The 22,400-nt window shown below is 46.4% G+C and overlaps 1 protein-coding gene across 2 annotated transcripts in view; it reads left to right on the top strand.

Moving 5' to 3' along the window:
• The window catches only part of LOC138526301 (E3 SUMO-protein ligase RanBP2-like), a 1,824,256-nt gene that overhangs the window by 822,216 nt on the left and 979,640 nt on the right, over window positions 1-22,400 (top strand). For both annotated transcript variants that reach the window (XM_069636876.1, XM_069636877.1), the window contains exon 15: window positions 5,309-5,455. In XM_069636876.1, coding sequence (XP_069492977.1) covers window positions 5,309-5,455 — 147 coding nt within the window. The remainder of the gene's footprint in view (window positions 1-5,308; window positions 5,456-22,400) is intronic.

Genomic DNA, 22,400 nt, shown 5'->3' with positions numbered 1-22,400 from the left:
GAGAAAGCATTCGACAGGGTGAACTAGGCTTTCTTGAAATTTACAATGGAGAAAATGGGTTTTGGAAGTTGATTTCTGGGGATGATTAATTGTTTACAGAGCACTGCTAGGGTGCGTGTCTGGGTTAACAATGTGATATCGGATGCATTTAATCTTGCTAGGGAAATGAGGCAAGGTTGTCCTTTGTCACCATTTTTGTTCAACATTGCCTTGGAGCCTTGGTAACTCTAATACGCAATGAGCAGAGGACAAGTGGATTGAAGTTTGGTTTTAAGGAAGTTAAAGTGCTCTCATACGCTGACAACATGGTGGTGCTACTCTCATATCCTGAGAAGGGTAGTGCTGTTCTGAAGGAAATCTTTGAAAAGGTTGGTAAGCTTTCAGGTTATAAGATCAACTGGGATAAGACAGAGGTGTTTTCACTTTTGACGGTCGTCCGAAGGGGAGATTTTGTAGAATGGAACTGTAGATGGTGTGAGATGCATGTCAAATATTTGGCTATCTTTCTTATCAAGGACATAAGAAAATTGGTGGAATTTAATGTAACTAAATTAATGGAAAATCTTAGAAGAGATATTAGGAAATTGGCAAGATTGGATTTGGGGATCTGGGCAAAGATTCATACGATTAAAATGTCGCTTCTACCAAAGGTTTTATACTTAATGCAATCAATACCCCTTAGCTTCTCAAAGAAATTAATTAAAAGGATTGATCAGGTTTTTCAAGACTTTCTTTGGGGTAAGAAGAAGGTTCCAAAGATTCCAAAATGTATCTTGTTGCGAGGTACTAAAGATGGAGGTTTTGGATACCCAAATTTGCAGAATTATTATAGGGGATTTATCCTAAAAAAAAGCAGCCCTATATATGACAGTAGAGTCAGAACAGGAACCAATTTGGTTAACAACTGAGAGGGTGGCTTTATCGCATTTTCAATTGAGTAGTATCTTTTATATGGAGAGGCTACCTAAAGAAGCTGTTAAGATTCCTTCTATTAAAGTGACTAAAGACTTGAGGAAATGGTGGTTAATTAATTTCAATGGGAATTTGTTTCGAAATTACAAATAGTCTATTTGGTGTAATCCTGCATTGTAGCTTGCAAACAAGACCCTGTACTGGCGAAGCTAGATTTCAAAGGGGATCTTAACAATACGGGATGTAATGTCTGATCGGCATATGTTGTCTTTTGAAGAGCCTCAAGAGTTGTTTCATTTGAAAATAGAGAAAGGAATTGGTTGAGGGGATTAGAGTGTCTCTTGACTCGGACTTTAGATATTTTATCTGTACCAATGGAGAAAGAGCAGGCGGGATGAACTATCTTTTGCTTATTGCCTTGTTCAGTCTCTACGTATTTGAATCTTATGCCCGAGAATGATTCAGTGACTGAATCATGGAAGACTTTGAATTGTAAATGGGAAAAAAACGTGGGTTGTACTATCACTGATGGGGTTTAGAGAAACATGTGGCAGGTTGGACACAGTATTAAACTGGACCTCAATCTACGACTTGTTCATCAAAAGATTTTAGGAAGATTATATTGGACACCTGAGTGTATGTGCAATTTAGGATTGGTGGATGATGATATATGTTGGGGATGTGGGAAAGAGAAAGGGACGTTACTTCATATGCTGTGGTATTGTCCCCAAGTTCTTACCTTTTGGTGTGAGGTGTTAGATAGCCTAGATATGATATTATCTATCGAATTTCTGAGAAAGCCATTACAGGTGCTAATGTTAGCAAATAGTGGGCGCTGTATAATGGCTCGATTTTATGGGAGTTTGATTGATCAGATTCTTCTGATAGCGGCAAAGCAGATTTTGACAGTTTGGAAAACCAGGAAGAAGCCGCAAGTGGAGAGTTGGATTTAATGATACATTGATGTTATCTGATTTTGAAAGGGTTATGTTTCAACAAAAGGGTAAGGCAAAAGCTTACTGGAATGTATGGAAGCCTTTTCTTGATTTATATGGTAGAGTAATGTCAGATTTAGTAACTCCTTACTCTAAGCGGTCAGGTATTCGAAATGGAACGGTATTGTTTTTGTTGTTGTTGTTAGTGTGTGTGTAATTGTCTGTCTTGTGCTTTTTATCTAAGTGGGGGGGGAAATAGATACTATTTTAAAGTTAAATTGATGTTTTAAGGAATGGTAATTATCGCCCTGATGAGTATGTAATCAATTCATTTGTGAATAGTTTTATTGGGCATGTTTGATGTTTAGATATTGTATGTACTAGGATAAATAATGATAATAATTCACTTGTACTATTTATATATGTACTATACTATCTTTGCATATGCTTGATTGAAAAATACAAATAAAGATGTTAAAACAAATATATATTTGCATGCTTAGATCATTATCAGACATGTTCCCAAAATGGTCTTTGATTTTATGAAAAGCAGCCAGTAACTATTGCGTCATTTATCCCCATACCATTTTACATAGGAATTTGTTGTGCAGACTAAGGGTGATTTACTCACACATTGGATTGTTTATGTACTGAGTGATAGAATATTTTATTCATAAACTGCCATTTATTTACAAAGTGAGCCAGAGAAATGTATTTACAATATGCAGACTGGATGAAAACAAGACCATCCGAGATGATGCTCAGTTACCCAAAATAAATGTTTGCAGTGTCTCCTGATTTTTAGTATTTATTGAACGTGGACCTAACAAAGAGGATTAATGGAGCGCTTTACAAGTCATGGGGGAGTACACGGTTTAGGGAAGCAGAGCAATGAATCAATACAAGTAAGTGGGCTGCTAACGGGTGTGGGTTGAGGGCGGGATATACAAATAACCAGTGGAGGAAACTGAAAGGAGCAGATTGCCCAGTCTAGAGTTGGGTGGAGGGTGTGTGGACCTAGGCACCGTCCTGAAATGTAAAAGTGAGGGGAAGCATCTGGGAGGTTCGAGTCTAGGCTGTAGACGTATTCTTTCCTTCCTTCACCGGCGGAGATCCAATGTGGGCAGGTTGTTGCTTCTGATTTTGTGTGTGTGTGTGTGCACGCACGCAATGCGTCCATGTGTTTTTTGGCAGAGGACTGCTTAAAGGAAGTTATTGATGGTGAGAATTCTGGCTTTATAGTGTTTGTGTAATATCATCCAGTTTTCCAGTTTGCCATGTTGAAAATGTTGTAATAGATTGTGGCTGCAACTTCATCAACATGATTTACAGTAACCATATTGGCACATATTGTGGTCACACCTTTACGATAGTGATTTATAGTGACCATACAAGCCTAAATTGTGTTTGTAGCTTCAAAGGGTATTTGCAGTGACCATAATGGCATATATTGTGGCCACAAAATCAAAGTGCTTTACACTAAGTAATGCTGGCATTTATTATAGACTCCGCTTCATGAAATTATTTACACTGGCAACTCTGGCATATATTATGGGTGCAGCTGCATACAAATGACTTAAAATGGCAATGCTGGCATATGTTGTCGACTCCAGCATCATGTAAACGTTGTCAAATGATCCTATGTACGTTTTGGTGACATGACATCTACTAAAATTTGTTCATGCTTTACTCTAGAGAACCAATTGTAAATTGTGAAGCTTTTTAACCCTTTTTTTCTAAAAACAAATATTGTAAAATGCACTATTTTGGCAGATTATTTAAAAACAAATCTTGGGAGAAAAACACCAAATGTTCCCCTACATTACTTGGGGCTCTCTTGCTATGTTTGCACTAATGTGTGGAAGATGTTAAATGCACCTGCACTGAAGACATTTACCTGCCACCTGACCTTGAATCGTTTACAGTGCCAGTGCCCCAGCAGGAGTCATCCAACCACCTGCCACCAAAAGCTGCGTCTGCTACACAGTGGCAGCTGGAACATTTAGGGGCTAGGAGCCACACTGCTTATTTCTATGTTGGGTGTTCAATGTAAAATGTAATTCAAAACGTTACATCTTTCACCCAGTATAGTCTGCATTACGCCGCTGTAGCAGCATGATCATCTTCATCATTAGTCATAAGTGGAGACTCCAGCTGGCCCGAGAGTCTCTGGTGCAGAGTATGCTTTGAGGTGCTTGGCTGTAGCCCCTTATTGCTCGTGGGGGAGGGGCATTATTTTGTGTTACGTTACTCTCTAAGCTCAGCCTCCTGTGGGTGGAAATATGAGAAGAAATGACATATAATGCTAGCTTCCTTGTCTTTAATACAATCATTATTATCTTCCCTTTAGTTGTGGAAAATCTGCATTTTCAGAGGCGCCTACCTTTTTTACTACTGGCCTCCATTCTGTGGATGTGCTTTTACTGCCTCCATCGTCTGAGGCCAAATGTACTATTTCCTCTGTTTTATACTGGCTGTACCAGTGGCACTTGTTAGCCACTTGTTTGATATTCGTTGGGTAAAATATGATGCTTAGGAGGTGAAGTGCAAATTCAGCATTGCATCGGATCTGTAGGCAGTGATATAATCGCTCCCCACAAGGTTGTTCACTGAAACCGACAAAGAAATGAAGGTATTTAATATTGGTGGCACATAATGTCGTTCTACATTGTTTAATAAAGGATATCAGAGAGGACTCGCGGAGGGTGGCGGGGGAGGGGGTAAGGAGTGTGAGGGGGAGTGTTCAAGGGTTATTCCCCTGAAAGGGTTTGTAGGCCAACTGCTTCCTTCCTTTCTGTGAGTATTCCATTCCATTTTCTTCTGTGAATGTCTAAGAATTACTTCACATTCTAAAGCGAGATGCTGCATACTTTATTTAACTGGCCTGAAAGGAATTATTTCATGTAAGCTACCCATTTGTTACCTTTGGAAATGTGGCCGTAAAGCTATCTCGTGGCGGACTTCAGCCATCATAAATCTCACTTCCTAGCGCAGACTTGTCTTAGTCTGAAGTGGCGCGATTCGTATCTCGCCTGTGTAAGCAGACAGTTTCCACAAGGTTTTCATTTTCACTGCTTGGTTAATCACTGTATGACATTGCTCAGTTCCTTTCCGTTTTTCAGTTAAGGCCTTAAATAACCAATATTTAATTTCCCAATTTCTAGAATAGAGAATTGCAACAATGTTTTAGGAGCCATATTTTTAAACGTGGCATCATTTTTATCTGATCACAATATTAAAGTGCTCTTTTGTTTTTATTTTGTTCTCCTTCCAATCACATTTCTACAACACGATGTTTTAAAAGCGTTAGTATTACATATAACCCATCGGATCTGCAATGTCTTAATGAACGCAAACTTTTAATCATGCATGGTGGTATTAGTGAAGTGTAAACTGAAACTGAACTAGACTGGTCCCCAACTGGACTTTATTTGGTGCTGAAATTGCTCCTTTCTTTGCAGATATTCCAGAGGAAAGCTGAAGAAATTGAAAATGACGCTCTCTCCCCAGAAGAGCAAGAGGAGTGCAAGAACTGTTTGAAAAAATGTAGAGAGTACTTGTTAAAGATAATTGAGGAAAGCTTTGACAGCACCACAGTTGGTGAAAAGGTAAGCTGTAGGCTCTTCATACCTGCTGCATTTAACATTGAATTTAATGTTCAAGTTTGTTTTGAAATGACCAATTCCATAAAACCTATACAAATATAAAGACAATACATTTTAAAACTAATTCCACAAATAGATAGCATACACGTTTTTTTTCCAAGACTGTGATTTTGGAGTGAACACTGCTTCATAATTTGGGGTAGTAGAATATTCCATTATCTTTTCATTGTTGTTAAAAATGTGCGTTCAACTTCATGCTTCTACTTCAATCAAGATTTCAGTCTGTTAAATGATTAGAAAGGGGCATGTCGATTCCAAGATGGCAGCCGGCATGGAATAGACGTGTCGGCAGTCTGTTCCTGAGCCCCAGACGGGATTACGGCATTCCACTACCCCGCTAATACCCAGTAGTCCCCTAAAAGTAACTGCGAGACTTCTGGAGTGCCCCTGAGAAGGCAGTGAGGGGCAGGGAAGGAGATCATCGCCCCCTGACTGTGTACACGCCCTGTGCCAGCCCTCCATAAGGAGGAAGCAGAGGGCCCGCCCGACACCAAGCGGGGTGCCAGAGTCGAGTGACAGGCAGAGGAAGAGGGTCGCGCTGGGCACAGACTGCCCGGGCGCGGATCCGGAGTGGCGTTCGATGTGCAGTTGGAGGAGCAGAGCACAGCTCGGCAGCGGTGTGAGGAGAGCAGAGGGGCCCTGGTGGTGACGCACTGGCGCCCTCACCCGCAGGAGGGGGGAAGGAGGAGCGGCACGGCCCCTGCAAAAACAGGACTGCGGGCCGGAGATTTGGAGGAGGAGCGGAGCGTGTTAGGGAGAATTCTCTGTATAGGCTAATTTCCCAAACCTAGTGAGTCCCCGAGCAGCTTTGCTGGATTTATGGGGTTTATTTTTTTCTCCTGCTAAGAGTGAGACTCTTTTTCTCCCACTCTTAGGCATGATTTGAGAATGTCCTTTGACTTTGTAATATGTTATGGGCTATGGGGTCTTTTACTCCATAGGGCTTCATGTGTTTTTGGGATGTGTGTTACACAGCACCCTCAGTGCAGTAACACAGGGGTGTCATAGTGACCCCCAAACATAGACTCCATACCCTGGGACTGACTAATGTCTCCCAGGGCATGTAAATTCACCATTGACTTTACTAGTCTTAAATTGTGAACAGAACCAGTACAAACCATCATATTGTGGAAGTACTGGTAGGGGTAATTAGATTGCCCCTGGGTCTTTTGTTCGAGGGGGCACTGTGCAGTCCCCCCTCGTCGAGTTTCTGGCTAGTGGCAGTGGTTACCACGCAAAATATTCCACCAGAATATTTCCTATGGGATTTTCCCATTCATTTTTTTTAAACTGTTTTTATTGAGTTTTAGTTCTATATATGAACAGAAATTCAATTAGAACAATATTAACATCCCCCCCACCCCGACCGAGCATATTACAATCCATGGAAGTCAACTCTCGGAAGCCATATCCCACTCACGTAAATAAGTCCAAGATTCTTATTGTATGAGGGCACCATTGTTCTTTATAGTTTGTTTGGAGATAGTCGAGTACTATTCCCCAATCGTTTCTGAATTTCCCATGTTCCCCTTGAACATTGTAGGTTAAAAGTTCCATCGTTAAGAATGTCCAAACACCACGTATCCAATCTATTACCTGTGGAGGGGGCTTCTGTTTCCAATTGTGTGCAATTTCCAACCATGCACCTATCAAAAGACCCATAAAGTTCCTCTTTTGAGTTGTGTTTAGCGTTTATCCCTGGGATCCCATAGGCCCCCTATCCATATCTCTTCTCCCAGGTGCTCTGTCCCCGGGAACATTCTGTGCATATGACTTCTGACCTCTTCCCAGTATGGGCATATCTTTGGGCATTCCCACCAAATGTGTCGCCAGTCCCCTTTGCCTCCACATTCTCTGCAGCACCTGTCTGGGGAGTTGGGATACATTGCGTTCAATCTCTCTGGGGTATAATGCCATTGCAACATGATCTTCAGCCACATTACTCTTGTATGAATGGCTCTCGTCAGTTTTGGCATCAAGCCCCATAAGTATTCCCACCGATCCCTGTGGAGTCCTGGTGCCTAAGGTTTTCTCCCATTTCTTCATATATTGCCAGGTGGTTGGTTCCTTTTGTGCATTTAATAACTTGTATGTGTTAGAAACAAATTTGCGGGTGCCAGTATGGGTCATAATATAGTTCTCCAAGGGGGTCAGATCCCTGGACATAGCTTCCCTCATGCGAGGGGAGCTCAACCAATGGTATAACTGCTCATATCTATATCGGTCTTTTGCTGTTAAATTCAATAGATCTTTGCAGTTCTCGAATGACCTTATATGTTGGTCATGTTGCATATCTCCCACCATCTTGCACCCCACCTCTTCCCATTTGCGGAAGGCTCCTTTTTCTGTTCCGGGCGGGGGGGGAGACTCAGGATTGCTGAACAAGGGCATGAACGGGGCATGGTCTTTAGTCAGGGTTTCATTTTTCATAGCGGAGTCCCACACCCCAATGTTATTTTCAGTACCTCACTAATTTGTGTATTTGCATGTCGGAATCGTTTGTTGGTCCATACCAAGTGCCTGGTTGATGTAGTTGCCACTGCCCTGTCCTGTCCCTCCCAGACCTTTTCTCCCCGCTCAGGGATCCATTCCCTCAATACGCAGAGATGGGCCGCTTCGTAATATTTCTTAAAGTGTGGCATGGCGCATCCTCCATCCCTTCTATGTGCTGTCAATATCGCATTGGAGATTCTAGGGGTTTTGCCCTGCCAGACGTACTTTGAGACCGCCTTCCTCAGTGCTTTGAAGAACGCCTGTGGGAGTCTAATCGGAAGGGCCTGGAAAAGGTACATTAGTTTGGGGAGAATGGTCATTTTAACCGCAGTGCTCCTACCCCACCATGAAATCGCTAAAGGATTCCATTTAAGCAGATCATTTTTTACCTTCTCTAAAATTTGAGGGTAATTGTGGGCATATAATTCCTCTATTTTCGCCGTTAAAGTAATTCCCAAGTATCTAATTCCGGTAGGGGCTAATTTCATTTGGAATTCTGCGGCCTTTGCTCTGATCGCTTCTCTATGCCCTGCAAGGACCAGCAATTCCGACTTCTGCCTATTTATCTTTAATCCCGATACCTCACCAAAACTTTCAATGACGTCCATTAAGTATGGGAGGGATTTCTCTGGGTCTCCTAAGGCCAGTAACATATCATCAGCGTATGCCACCGCTTTGTGTTCCTGCCCCGCCATCCCTATATCTCTGACCTCCGTGAGAGCCCTAATTTTAGCCAGCAAAGGTTCCAAATATATCACGTATAGAAGAGGGGAAAGCAGGCACCCTTGCTTCGTCCCTCTACCTAGGTAAACTTTATCCGATAACCCCCCGTTCGCCACAATCCTAATGGACGGACACTTATAGTTGGCCCTAATCATATTTATATAACCCTTGCCCATTCCCATTTTCTGCAGAACCTGGAATAGGAACGACCATTCTACTCTGTCGAACACTTTTTCTGCATCCAAGGCTACTAATGCAGCTGGGGTTTGTTTAATGCCTATCTTTTCAACCAAATTAACTACCCTTCGGATGTTGTCATGAGTCTGGCGGGTTGGAATAAAGCCGGATTGATCCTGATGTATTAACCTGGGAAGAAGAGGGGCCAGTCTTGCTGCTAATATCTTAGCATACAGTTTTGCATCCAGGTTAATTAAGGCTGTAGAGCGGTAGGCGGTGGGGAGTTGTCCATCCTTCCCTTCCTTATGAAACACTAGCACTTTCGCCTCCTGCATTGTTGGGGTCACAGTTCCCTTATCCCCAAAAGTGTTAAATAGGGAAGTAAGAATCGGGGCGAGGATATCTTTGTATGTTTTGTAAAATATATCGGTGTACCCGTCCGGGCACGGGGCTTTGTTTTTTGGATGGGACTGAATGGCCGCGTGAACTTCCTCTATTTTGATGTCCATTTCTAAGGCTAGACGTTCTTGGTCAGTCAATGTTGGGAGTTGGACCCCAGCTAAGAAAGCTTCCTGAAGCTCCAATTCTGGGTGATCTGTGGAGTACAATTTTTGATAAAATCTTCCCAAAATCTGGCATATCTCTGCGGTCTGAGTTTTAAGTTGGCCCGCTTCATCTTGTAGGGCTTTTATTGTCTGGGTCTGTTGTCTCCCCTTCAATTGTCTCGCTAGAAGTTTGTCGGCTTTGTTCGCCTTTACAAAATACCAAAGTTTTGTATATAATAATGCCTTTTCGGCTTTTTTCTTTCCCATTAATTTTAAACGCACCACTTTTTTGGTGCAATGTTAAAGATACCGCCGGGTTATTTATTTAATCTTTATTCCCCGGTTGTTTTTTTTTGCCAGGACTCGGTTTTAAAATGGCATTTGTGTTCGCCTCTGTAACTCCAACGCAAGTCGAGCCCTTTGTTCCACTTTTTGGCGGGCATCTGCACAGAAGCCTCCAAAAGTGGTGCCACTCTGTCTGGGTCTACAGGATGTGTGGGGGGGGGGGAATAGGCACCCTGGACTGAGTTGCCTCGGCAACTCAAGTCACACTCTTATTGGCCCAATGGTGAGCCGCCCGGCTCACCACTTAGCATGTTTGAGTGACAGCTAGGACTGGTGAATTGGGGTTTTCTACATAAAAGCAAGGCTTTGGGGACTGGAACTTGAGAAGTCGCCACAGGACCTAAAGAATCCGAAGAGGGAGAAGCTGAGCCGACCTGCAACAACGACACCACCGGTGGAGCCCTGCTGAACCGACTCGCCACTTCCCAACGACAGAGAAGATCTCCTTCCTGGAGAGTCTTCTTCCTTTGAACTGGTGGGGTTAACCAGTTCGCCCTCTTTTCGCCTTCCTGGATCGTCTCGTGGTTGAATCGCCCATGCCAAGCACCCCAGCGGCCGGATAGCCACCCTTCACCACTACCGCGATTAAAAGGGTAGTACCTTTTAACCGGGAAACTCTGCGGCTGGTTTCTTCCCTGGCAGTGCAACAAACTCCATCTTTCCTCCACGTCAAGTTCTTATCATCCCCTGGACGAAGCCCCGACTTGCACTCGTTGCCAGGAACAATTGCCCCCGCTGGAGCTTTCTCACCATTTCAGGTACTGTGTCCCGCCTGGTCTCCCTTGCAACAGACTGTTCAAGATGTCCCGTAAATCCTTGACTCTCTATCCTGGGGTGACCTGGGACCTGTTAACTAACTTTTCTGAACTGATCCAACTCCTTCTTGAACTATCTGCAAAGTCTTTTAAAGTGTACTTCAACTGTGTGATCTTGGGCACATTCTGCCTTGCTATCTCCAAGAGTGGGCCTGGCCTATGAACTTTCTTTCTCTACAGTAGACTCTGCCTTTCTTGACTTGCTGTGGTTCTTTTAAACGTGTTGGTATTGTGTGCTTTCCTAATTCTGCCTTTTCCCTCCCATTTAAAATAATTATTGGAGTGCCATCTTGGTTAAATGCTCACCCTTGTATTGTTAATAAGTGGTGTTCTCTTCCTAAGACTTGTTGAATAATTAATCAGGGAGGTGTATATATTTCTAGTGACTGTGTTTGAACTTGCTTGACATATTAGTGCCAGTGTATTTTTACAAGTGTGTTTTAAAATAAATAATTATATACTTTTATACCCAAGCTCTGGTCAGTGTTTGCTTGTGCTACGGTATTTTTGTACCGAATGTGTATACTCTATATACTGCCTAACTCTTCTTGAGAGAAGTCTGACTGCTCAGCCACAGCTACCAGGTAAATCTGGGTGGTACAGACTGCTACCAATTGGGTTTACTGCCAACACCTGTAGTCTTAAGCTTTTTGCAGTGGTCCCTTAGGGAACTGCACAGGTTTCGACTAACAGAGCGGAGGCTGAATGCGCCAGAGGAAGCATAGGAGTGCTACGGTGAGTCGGGGACCTTGCGGGGCGGCTCTTGCAGGAGCAGGCAGGTCCTCGGTCACTGGGGAGTAGGGAGAGCGCAGCCGTGGCTTCCCCTTCGCCAACGCGGCCCCGGGCTCCAAGCATTCCGGGCCCCCCATTGAGGAACACTGGGTGGACACTGGAGCCGGGGAGCAACAAGCGGCAGTCCCCTGTGGCTTTCTTGTAACCGGGCCCCAAAATAAAAAAAAAAATAAAAATTAAGAAAAGGGGCCTGAGAGGCACATAAATTGAAACAAGGATCAGGGGTGGGAGGGGGGACGGCGGGGCTGCGTTGGGCTGACGGAGGCCTTGGACGAGCACACAGGCCCCACTTGAGGTACCTTGGCAAAGGTCTGGCACAAGCAAGTGATTAGGAAGCACGAGGCAAGAATCGGGCAGAGCCTTCCACTGTATGCAATGGACTGATGGCCTCACGAAATAAATGGAAGAGCGGAAAGACAGTGCAGCACCTTAGGGACACACAAGGCACCCTCCACTCCTTGTGGCCGGTGCATGATATGGGAGAAGTCTCAGAGGGCACCTGCGAAAGGACAGGGGAGAGGGGGGCTTTGGAAGAGTCACAGGAACTGATTCCGGTCACGAGACAGGACGACTTTGGGGAAATTCAAGCGCTTTAAACTAATTTGGCCAAGACGTTCCAGGAGCAATTTCAGCTCATGCGCTCGGATTTGAATGAAGCCCTCTGGGAGATTAAGCCGGACTTAAGACAATTGGGCGAGAGAACAGATCTCCTGGAACGGGGTCTCCAGGAAATGGATAAGGAAACAACCACTAACAGTGAGGCTATAGAGCGCCTCGATGTGGCGACCAAAACCTGGAGATTCAAATGGAGGACATTGAAAATAGGTATAGAAGGATTAACATAAGGGTGAAATTGTTGCCAGAATCGGTCCCGGATAAGAAGTTGAAGCAGGAAGTCCTGAGCATCTATGCTGAAATCCTAGGGGGGGGTTCACCCCGGATAGAATTGAGCTGGATCGTATTCACAGAGTCGGCAGGCTGACCAGGCGGCCCACCTCGAAGCCAAGGGATGTTCTGGCCGCTTTCATCAGATATGCCCAGAAGGCGGCAGTCCTACAGGCGGCAAGGATAAGGGAACCAATAATGTATAAAGGCCAACAGATAGATTTGTATCAAGACCTGACCAACAGAACCCTGATAAAGAGGAGCCAGATGTCCCCAGTGCTGAAAGCTCTAAATGAACGCTGAATACACTTCAAATGGACGTTTCCATTTGGCCTGGTATTGACTGGGAAGGGCACCAGAAACGCATAACATCAGTACATGAAGGGGCCAACGTGCTACGGATTGACTTGGAGGAAGGGCCCTTGAAAAGCAACAGGCCAAGGCCAAGACAGTGGGGATGGTCAACAGTGGGGGACAAAAGGAGCAAGGGTCTGAGATGTCCCCGAAGGAGAGTGGGGAAAGTCCCGTTCGGAGCACGGGGTTGGTAGCTCTGGGAGATTCCTAACAGAAAAAAGCATACAAGGGGTGGTGGTCCTTTAAAGGTGGCAGCTAAGCCTGGGGGGGTGGGGAAGTTCAACATCTTGGGGTCAGAAAGGGCGACGAGGCCCGTTGGGGGGAGAGGGAGGGAGTGGAGAGAGCGGATAAGTCAGTTGGAGGGGAGGGGTAGGGGGGGGCCAGTGGGGGTGGGCTGGGGGAAGAGACAACGTAAGAGAAGATTAAAATGGAGAACTATGGGAGGGGAGGCATGGGGCACCCACACGAAGGAGGGGACTATGAGGGCAGGAGTGTCCGGGGGGGTTGCAAGTTTGGGCAGGATGGGTGGGGGGAGGAGGCGGTCTCACCCGGGGATTCAGGGTGTGAAAGGTGGTTTGGGGGGGTGGTTGTTCTTGGGGGGGGGGGGGGGATTGGGTCGTAGTGACCAGTAGAGCAACACAGGCTCTATTGAATAGGGGAACGGAGGCAGATGGCAAAGGAGGAGAGGAGGGGGGCCGGAACACCCACCGCAGGGGGTGGGGAGAGATCCAGGGCCGTCCCAGTAAGGGGATGGTGAGTCGACCAAGAGGGACACACTATACAACATCCCAGTCTTCAGGTGGCTAACATATAATGTTAGGGGACTGAATTCCCCTCTTCCCCTCTTAAACGTACAAAACTGGAGCAATTCACCAGGTCCCATAGGCCTGATGTCCTGGCGCTGCAAGAGACCCATTTATTGAGGAAGGACCAGAATCGCCTGCGGCTGAAGGGATTCTCACAGATACTGTTTGCATCGGGCCCCACAATGAAAGGGGGGGTGGCCCTGGCATTCGAGAAGGGGATAGACATCAGAGTAAAAGATATCATTAGGGACAAAAATGGGAGATACATTATGGTAAGGGGAGAGTACATGGGCTCGTCTTACACTATAGCTTCAGTGTTCGGCCCGAATGCGGGTCAGGATTAGTTCATGCGAGAGACCCTGGGTACCCTGCAGGGCTTCGAGGGGACAAGTTATATTGATGGGGATCTCAATTTAGCGTGGGGACAGAAGGGGTGACCAAACGCAACTTGAGAAGAGGGGGGAGGGGTGGCCTCTCTCCAGCTGAAGGAGCGGTGGGAGAAAGCTGGATTGCGAGATGTATGGAGGGCGCTACAGGGAGGTAAGGAGGGCTTCACGTTTCTCTCTGACGTCCATAGAACCCAATCAAGAATCAACTGCATTTGGGTGTCCGCAAGCCTGATCGGGGTGGGGGTGGAATCTGTCGAGGTAGGTCCCATGGGGATAGCAGACCACAAGGTCGTGCAGATGAAGCTGCAGCTGGGGAGGCGAAGGCCGGGGGTGTGGAGCTGGAAATTCCCAGAGGCACTTCTGAGGGATCATGTGATGGGGGGGAGATTGGAAATAAGATCCAGGACCTCTTCGAGAGGAATAATAGCTCGGACACGAGCCTCGACACTAGGTGGGACGCCGTTAAAGCTACTCTGAGGGGGGAACTCATCGCCTTGAAGGCGGAGAGAAATAGACTGGTGAGAGGGCTGGAAACTCAATTGGAAAGAGAGGTGGAGGCCGCCAGGGCAGAAGTGAGGGAGACCCCCAAAAGGAAGGTGTACAGGGAATACAGTTTGGCAGAGGGCCAACTGGGAATCCTAAGGACCAAAAAGGCAGCGGAGGCAATGCTGAGGGTTAGGCAAAAATTCTATGCGAAGGCCAATAAGGCAGACTCACTCTTGGCTCGCCTTCTGAGGGGAAGCAGGGAATGGAATGCTATAACGACGTTGAGGGATGAGAGGGGAGAGAGACTCACTAGGACCGAAGAGATAAAGGGGAGGATGGCGGAATTCTACAAAGCTTTGTACTCTTCATAGAATCCGCTGCCTGGGCCACAGAGGGAATTCTTGGGGGCCCTTCCCCTCCCACGTTTAACTCGGGAAGAGGGGAGGGAGCTGGGTCAGGCTATTACAGAGGACGAGGTAAGAGCAATCATAATGGCACTCCCCCGTAACAAGGCCCTGGGTCCAGACGGCTATCCAGCATCTTCTTATAAAACCTTCTCCCATTTACTGGTTCTGCATTTAACACCACTATTTAACTGGTTTGGGTCCAGAGGTAGCATTACCCCCTCGTTGGAGGAGGCTAAAATAACCCTCATACATAAAGCAGGTAAGAATCCTGAAGAATGCACATCGTATCGACCTATTGCCCTCATAAACACAGAGGCAAAAATATATACTAAAATATTGGCGAAATGTCTGGAAAAGTACTTACCCTCACTGATCCTCCAGGATCAGACAGCGTTTGAGATAGGGAGGCAGACCGCTGACCATATCAGGTGGGTGGCCCACATGACATGGTGGAGAAAACACAGAAGACGACCACTCCTGCGCTAGACGCCGAAAAGGCGTTCTATCGTGTGGAGTGGTTGTTCCTGTTTCAAGTCATGGAAAAGATGGGTCTGGGGACAGAGTTCATCAATATGGTTATGGTAAAATATAGGAATCCCATGTCGCGCATCCTAGTAAATGGAGAGATGTCCCATCCAATTATTCTCTCGCGGGGGACGAAACAGGGGGCCCCTGTCCCCGTTGCTCTATGCTATATACTAGGAGCCCCTTCTACTGGCCTTAAGAGAGGCAGACAATATTCAGGGTATACCATTCGGGGGATGCCAGCATAAAGTGGCGGCATTCGCTGATGAAATGTTGCTTACGTTGACGCACCCGAAGGAGTCCATAAAGGCGAGCATAGAGCTGCTGACCAAATTCGGGGAGGTATCGGGTTTGCAGGTCAACTGGCAGAAGTTGGAACTGATGAACTTGTCACTAGAGGAGAATGAGGCGAAGGGGCTGAAGGCGATTTCCCCATTTAGGTGGAGCCCGGGTGGGTTACGATACCTGGGGGTTAGGATAACCCCCTCTCTGGCGGGATTGTATGGAGCGAACTATGCCCACATGTTAATGGCAATTAAGAAAGACCTGAGGAAGTGGAGTGCCCTTAGGATATCCTGGCTAGGGAGGCGGGGTTGTCCTTAAAATGGTGGTTCTTCCCCGTGTACTTGATTTCAGGCGATTCCGCTCTCCGTCCCGGACGAGCTTCTTTAAGGAATTGAACCGGGCGGTCAGAGTTTATTTGGGAAGGCAAGAGGCCGCGCTTGTCCAGGCGACTTCTCATGGCGTCCAAAGGGCAGGGAGGCCTGGCTCTTCCCGACTTCAGGCGATACCATGAGGCTGCACAGCTCCGGGCAATTAGGGAATGGTTCGAAGAGAACTAAAATAAGCATTGGGTGAAAATGGATAGAGCAGTAGCCCGACATCACCTGGGGGAGGTACTATGGCTGCCACGAACGTTGAGACCGCCCCACATCTACCTGAGTGCATAACAAAGGGAATGGTGGATATCTGGGACAGTGTGGTGGAGCGGCAGGGGATTACGTCCTTTCCATCCTCGTTTACTCCCATCTTCAATAATGGGGACTTTACGCCAGGGTTGTAGAGGGGGGCGTTCCGGGGCTGTGAGAGGGGGGATGCAGGACGCTGAGGGACATGTTTCACAACCAAAAGGTGAAAACCTTTGAGGAATGTAAGCAGGAATTCGGGGTGGGTGAGGGAGAAAGGCACAGATACTTCCATATTAGACACTGGGTTATGTCGGTGGAGGTAAGGAAGGCGGCCACACGCGACCTAACGCAATTTGAACAATTCCTCCTAACACATGAGGGATCCAGAGGTCTAATCTCGAACCTATGCAGGCTCCTAGGGAGCGCAGGCCCGAAGGTTACTTGGGTGTACATGAGGGGATGGGAGCAACAACTGGGGGCTAGAATGGAAAGGGAAGACTCAGAAAGGTTATGGAATATGATTCCGAAGGTGGCTAAAGCGGCCCAGCTGCAGGAAGCCTGGTATAATTACATCTATGGCTGGCACTATACTCCGGCCCGCCTGCACATGATGTACCCGGCAACTTCGGGGGACTGCTGGAGGGGCTGCGGGGGAGTGGGTATGGCTGCTCACATTTGGTGGGACTGCCCCCTTATTAGGCCCTTTTGGCGCGAAATTGCACAAGCTCAGTTCCAGGCTTTAGGGGAGGGAGGCAGCCAGGACCCCCAGGAGATCTTGCTGGGGAAGCGGGCATTAGGGGGCAAAGGGGAGAGCAGAGGGAGCACTAAGGTGAAAGTGGTTTTCACCTTGGCAGCGATGGCCCTAATTGCACAGAAATGGAAGAGCCCAACGATACCGACGGAGCAAGACTGGTTAAGGAAAATGTGGGACATAGTCTTGATGGAATGGGCAACGTATGCAGTGATAATAAGCTGGGGAGCTTCTCAGTGGATTGGTGTGAGACGCTGGATTACTTGAAAGGGGAGTTTAGGGAACAGTGGTGCCCCCAGAGACTGAAGTTGCTGCACATTCATGGTTAAATGGTTGGAAGGGGGCTAACAGGAAAGAAGGACCTACAGGCGCTATGGCCGAAGTTGGGGGCGTGGTGTTGGGGGGTGGGGTTCAATTGATGATGCTTGGTTTGTTTATATGTTGAAATTAATAATAAAAAGTTAAAAAAAAAAAAGAAATGGGCATGTCCTCTGTTGCGAAGAAAGTTAATTGTTGCCACATTTCTGAGCCCCCTGAATTTTTAGCTGTTTTTACTGCGATGGCTCAACCTTCTCCACAACGAATCTCACTCACCCAGGTCTCAGTTTGGAGGCAACTTTCACATTTGTGCCTCCTTGGGATCCCTTATGACTCCCAGGTTTGGGGTTACTGCAACGGTGCCCCGTAGTATTCCTGTGTGAGTAAACGCTCCTAGACAGTGTCATTGTTGCTTGCTGCTGGCAGTCTAACCTTGTATCATAGCTGCACCATGTGTAGTAATTTTATCCCACAAGAATCCTTTGTTGCTCCTTGGAGATCCCGAAATGGCATCTCTGTACTCTTCCCGACTGTGTGTCTGGCAAGCACAGGGACCATAAGTGGTCACTGCTAACCTGAGTTCTGCCTAGTTTCGCACAAAGGGGATTTGGCTAGGTTTGTATTGGAAGGGATGTTTATAACTACCACTGTGTTGGGGTTCTGAGCCGCCATCTTAAGTTTTTCACACTTTATCTTGCCAAACTCTGTCTGGGTAGCGTAGAGTGACAGCCAGGCAGATTTAGAAGATAGTTATCAACACTTAGAAATAGCAGGCCACACAAAGATGAAAAAAATATACTATATTTTACACACACACACACCCCTGCCCCCCAAAGCAGGTCTGCACAACACTTGCACTACTACAGTTGTACTATCGCAAAGCTTTATTTTATATAACAGTATTCAGTTAAGTGTGAAGAGAAAAATTGGTTAAACAATATTTTTATCTTAGGCAGTTCTTCACTAACCATGTAAACAAGTTTGTGTTCAGTCCATAGGTAAATACCTCGGGAGTAGTTAATGTCTAAAATATCCTCCCGCACATGGGTTTGCACAAGCCAACAAGTATGCATTTTAAGGGTGAAAGCACACTAAAGTATACATAGGTTTAGAAAAAGAAAAGGGGTACAGTCCGTTATTGCATTCTAGAGAGTTCCCAAGAAGGGATTTTCAGCCAGAACACCACAGTCCATTTGCAGATAAGAGTAGTGTTTAGGGCAGAGGTCTGCAACCTTTGGTTTCAAGATGTTTTTGACTACAAACTCCAATGATCCCTCATCATTTACTACACTGGTATGGGCCGATGCAATTTGTAGCCCAAAGCATCTTGAGTGCCAAAGGTTGCAGGGTTTAGGGCGTACACTGGGGTGAGTGGTGAATCAAGAGATGTATGTACTCAAGCCCATTATTGCGATTCTCAGAATAACCACCCCAAGGTAAGTCAAAATTCCTGGGGCCACTCACCCACCCAGTGGTCTCTTTGCAGGAGGTTGTGGGGTCACAGGTGCATTAGTTTGAATAGGTGTTGGGTTTTGGATCCATCCAAATGCGATTCCGAAGCAGATGCTGTTCCAGAACAGACCCAGCTGTTCAGGACAGCTGACCTTGGGCGATGGTCGCTGCTTCTCCCATGACAATGGAGGATCTCCAGAGCACTCCAGGTGTGGTGGTGAGGAAACCATAGTGAGGGGGTCAGCAGGGTCAGCTCTTGGCAGTTGTACACAGGCTCCAGACATGCCCTCTCTAGGTGGGGAGCAAGTTTCCTGGGCACAAGATGAAGATGTACAAAGTCCCAAGCTCCAACTAAAAAGGGTATTTGCCGAAGCAGGGTGACTCTTCAGTGTATAGTCTGCGACCAGGACGCACTTTCAAAGTTTACGGAGGGCAGGCCGACGTTGCAGGAAACAGGACTGGTTAGGCCTACCAGTTTGTGAGAGAAAGGCACCGACAAAGTTCTCAGTTGCTCGCTGGGTCTGAAGCAGATTTCCTGTGATTGGCTAGAACAATGCTGGTTGCTTCTGCTGCAGTCGTTTGATTCTTCTCGGCACTGTCTTCTCTCTTTGGATACTTGGCTCCAGTGGGCAGCCTCCAGAATGGCTCCTGAGCCTCTTCTCTTACTTGAAATCGGGGCTGGGGTTGTGCCAGCCCTCCAATAGGAAGGATCTGCACCGTTCATTCTGGCAGTGATTGTACAATCAATGACAGACTGATACTTCCCATCTACCCAGCAACAGACGTCCATTGGAAGAAATATGGATTGGAATGAGACTGTCCCAATCCCAGGTTCAACCAGTTCCAGTCCCGCAAAGCACTAACTGGAAATTCAGTGCGGGATCCCAAATAAGTGCCATCCCTTATTTGGAGCAGGAAGATTGAAAAAACAGGACGTTCAAAGGTTAGGCCTTATGTTAGTAAAAAGCATGGGACCCAGTACTGCACTGGAAAAAGTTTCAAAACACTGTTTACTGCCTCCAAGCAGCCTTTGTCACATGACAAAGGCATACACATGGTGCTAGACAAAGAGAAGAAATGGCACAAAATATCACTCTACCACTTCACTTAAGGTGGTGTGAATTACAAAGTGAAAATGCAAATTGGAGAAAATGTCTCTCTGCTTGGGGACTGACCAGTGCCCCCAAAATGAGTGAGCTGGGCAGGTGGGTGGGGCTAAAAAGGCATTACTTGCGCCAAAAGCAGCCCGTAGCGAAAGTGTAGATATGCCCAAGGTTCCATTGAAATCAATGGAGAGAGTTGCTAAAGAAAACACATTCTTAACAGATTGCCTATGTACACTGGGGAATATTGCCATCAGTGCTGATCTGCTGACTGCCAACATTTGGATGATGCTTGTGAGTGTTTGATTGGATGTTGGGGTAAATCAAAATATTCCAGTTTTGGGAGAAAAGCTAAGACACTGCACCCTACCTTGTCAAATGTTAGTGTCTGCTTCTCAAGAACCCGCAAGACTTTGCCACAATGGTAAAATGTTATTCTGTTGTATTGTCTGAACTTGTCAAACTCCATTTGCCAAGTTCTCTCAGTGAAAAGAGGGAACCAACTTTGATGTCAGGGTTGAAGGGGTTTGGAGGATGTGAAGAACAGTTGGTTCATTGTAAGGGGAATGCTGGACATGTCCCATAACTTGGGGTTTTCCAATGAAAAACTCTTTGGGCATTTCAAGCATAACGTGTGTTTCAGAGAGTATGACCAAACCGGGTCCTGCAAGTGTTCAAAAGCCAACAAGTACTTTAGAGGCGATAAGAGCACATGCTCGCAAGGATAAAATCACCTTAAATGGGACTCACAAAAATGGTCTTTAGAATAAAACTGTTCTGTGTTTTGTTGAGCAGGCCTACTGATTTCTCTGAGTCCAGTGGCCTAATGTTATTCTAGGGGCAAAGATGTAGGGTCTTCTGTTGGAGCCCATTAGAGCCTCCCTCCCGAGCCCGCCCACCCCCTCCGTAGGAAGTGCTGAAATTTAACTCTGAGATGACGTGGGCTCCCCAAGGACGGTGTTCCGTCACAGAAGATGCCACTGTAGCACTTACTCCCAAGATTGCAGTGTGCTGGTCTAGAAGTCGCCTCAGTAAAACTCACGGTTCAATTCTGGAGGTGCAGTGTCTGAAAGACTGCAGGTCTCCAAGAACTGAACCAACATTCAGAACCAAGTCATTACATCCCAAAAAAGATACCTTGAGGACTGTGTGGTTTGCGGTTGTGTAGACATTGCAGGGTGGTGTCCAGACTTGGTACTGGTACACGCTGTGTTTCTCTGTTGAAGATGTAAGGTCTGCAACAGAAGACTTCAGGGTTTGAGGAATTAAGGAAAGATCCAAGATGAAGTCAGGGGACTACAAAGACGATCTACAGAGGACTGTGTGCATCTCATGAGTGTAGTTTCAGAGACTGAAGTATGACTGTTTGCGTCTTCACATGTTGCAGCACCGGACAATGCTGCAGGACGAGCTTCTCGAGATCCCCATGCCAGAGGAATTTGGCTGGGTCTAGGTGACAAAGTAGTGTCCAGCAACAACCATGTCAGGCCTTTGCAGGAAAACAGTTCTCCCGCTTCTCGGACAGGCAACACAGACACAAACGGAAACTTCAGGAGAGCACTAAAACAAATCAGAGGGTATCGATCTGGCTGGCTCTACCAAGACAAAGAGAAGGCAGGGTTGGCCTTTAGTTACTCTTACTTTTCTCTGTGCTACCTGGCAGAATAGTTAAAGCTTCACTCTCAGGAGGGTAAAGGGTTGTAGTAAATGTTATAACAAAGCTTCTAACTCCAGGAAGGCACAACGCTAGGTGCTCAGGTAAAGTTTATTCTTGTGTAGGATACTTCATCTTAGGTAATCATGCCCTTAAGAAGACAGACTGCGAAGATATGAACCACCGGCCACCCTCAAATCCTCAACATTCCAAAGGACATGGGGACAGCAGGTTGCGACATCTGTACATGCTACACATCCCCCCCTCTCCTCCTACATCTTAAATGGAAAGGTATGGTTCTGGAAAGCAGGTAGCACTCTACAGCTTACTAGGTAGGAAACTCAAGCACTCAAAGCAGATGACTTCCAAAGAGACCACATACGTTTCTCTTAACAGCAGATAAAGTACCACAACAGAGAGGTGCTGCAATGGTAAAACACAATAGCTGGGGTCCCAGCCATGTTTAGATGTTAGCAGCCTTCATGCCTACTAGCAACTAACTATAGCCAACACAGGAAAATCACCATTAGAGATTTGTAAGTGCAGGTAGGTGGTACAGCCAGGTAACTATGGGCTCATCTGGAAAAGCAATTCGGCCAGAGGGGAACCAGCCCAAGCATCGTTCCATAAGATGCCCAAAGAAGATTGCAAAGATTAAGAAATTCTGATGCATGTATTGCTGCAGTTTCAGTGCCCAGGGAAAGAAATCCAGAATGCAGAGTCCCCAATCATTGAGCAGGGCCAGCTGTGGATTACGAGTCAAAATCCCTAAAAGATCAACAAGGCTGATGGAGTACATAGAAAGGGTCAAAGGGACGAGGGTGCATAGGTTAGTTCCAACAACTGGTTCCTGCGGTCGCATTTGTGGTTCCTGGCAGCAAGGACTGGAAACAGAGTGGCTGGCAACAAGAGAAGGCAACCATAGATGCAGACAAGGTCAGAATACCCCATGAGGTGACC

This window comes from Ambystoma mexicanum, chromosome 7p (genome assembly GCF_040938575.1).
Source record: "Ambystoma mexicanum isolate Mex_15411 chromosome 7p, UKY_AmexF1_1, whole genome shotgun sequence".
NCBI classification, from domain to species: Eukaryota; Metazoa; Chordata; class Amphibia; order Caudata; family Ambystomatidae; genus Ambystoma; species Ambystoma mexicanum.
Note: the sequence above shows the minus strand (reverse complement) of the source record. Positions and strands in the feature narration are given on the sequence as shown.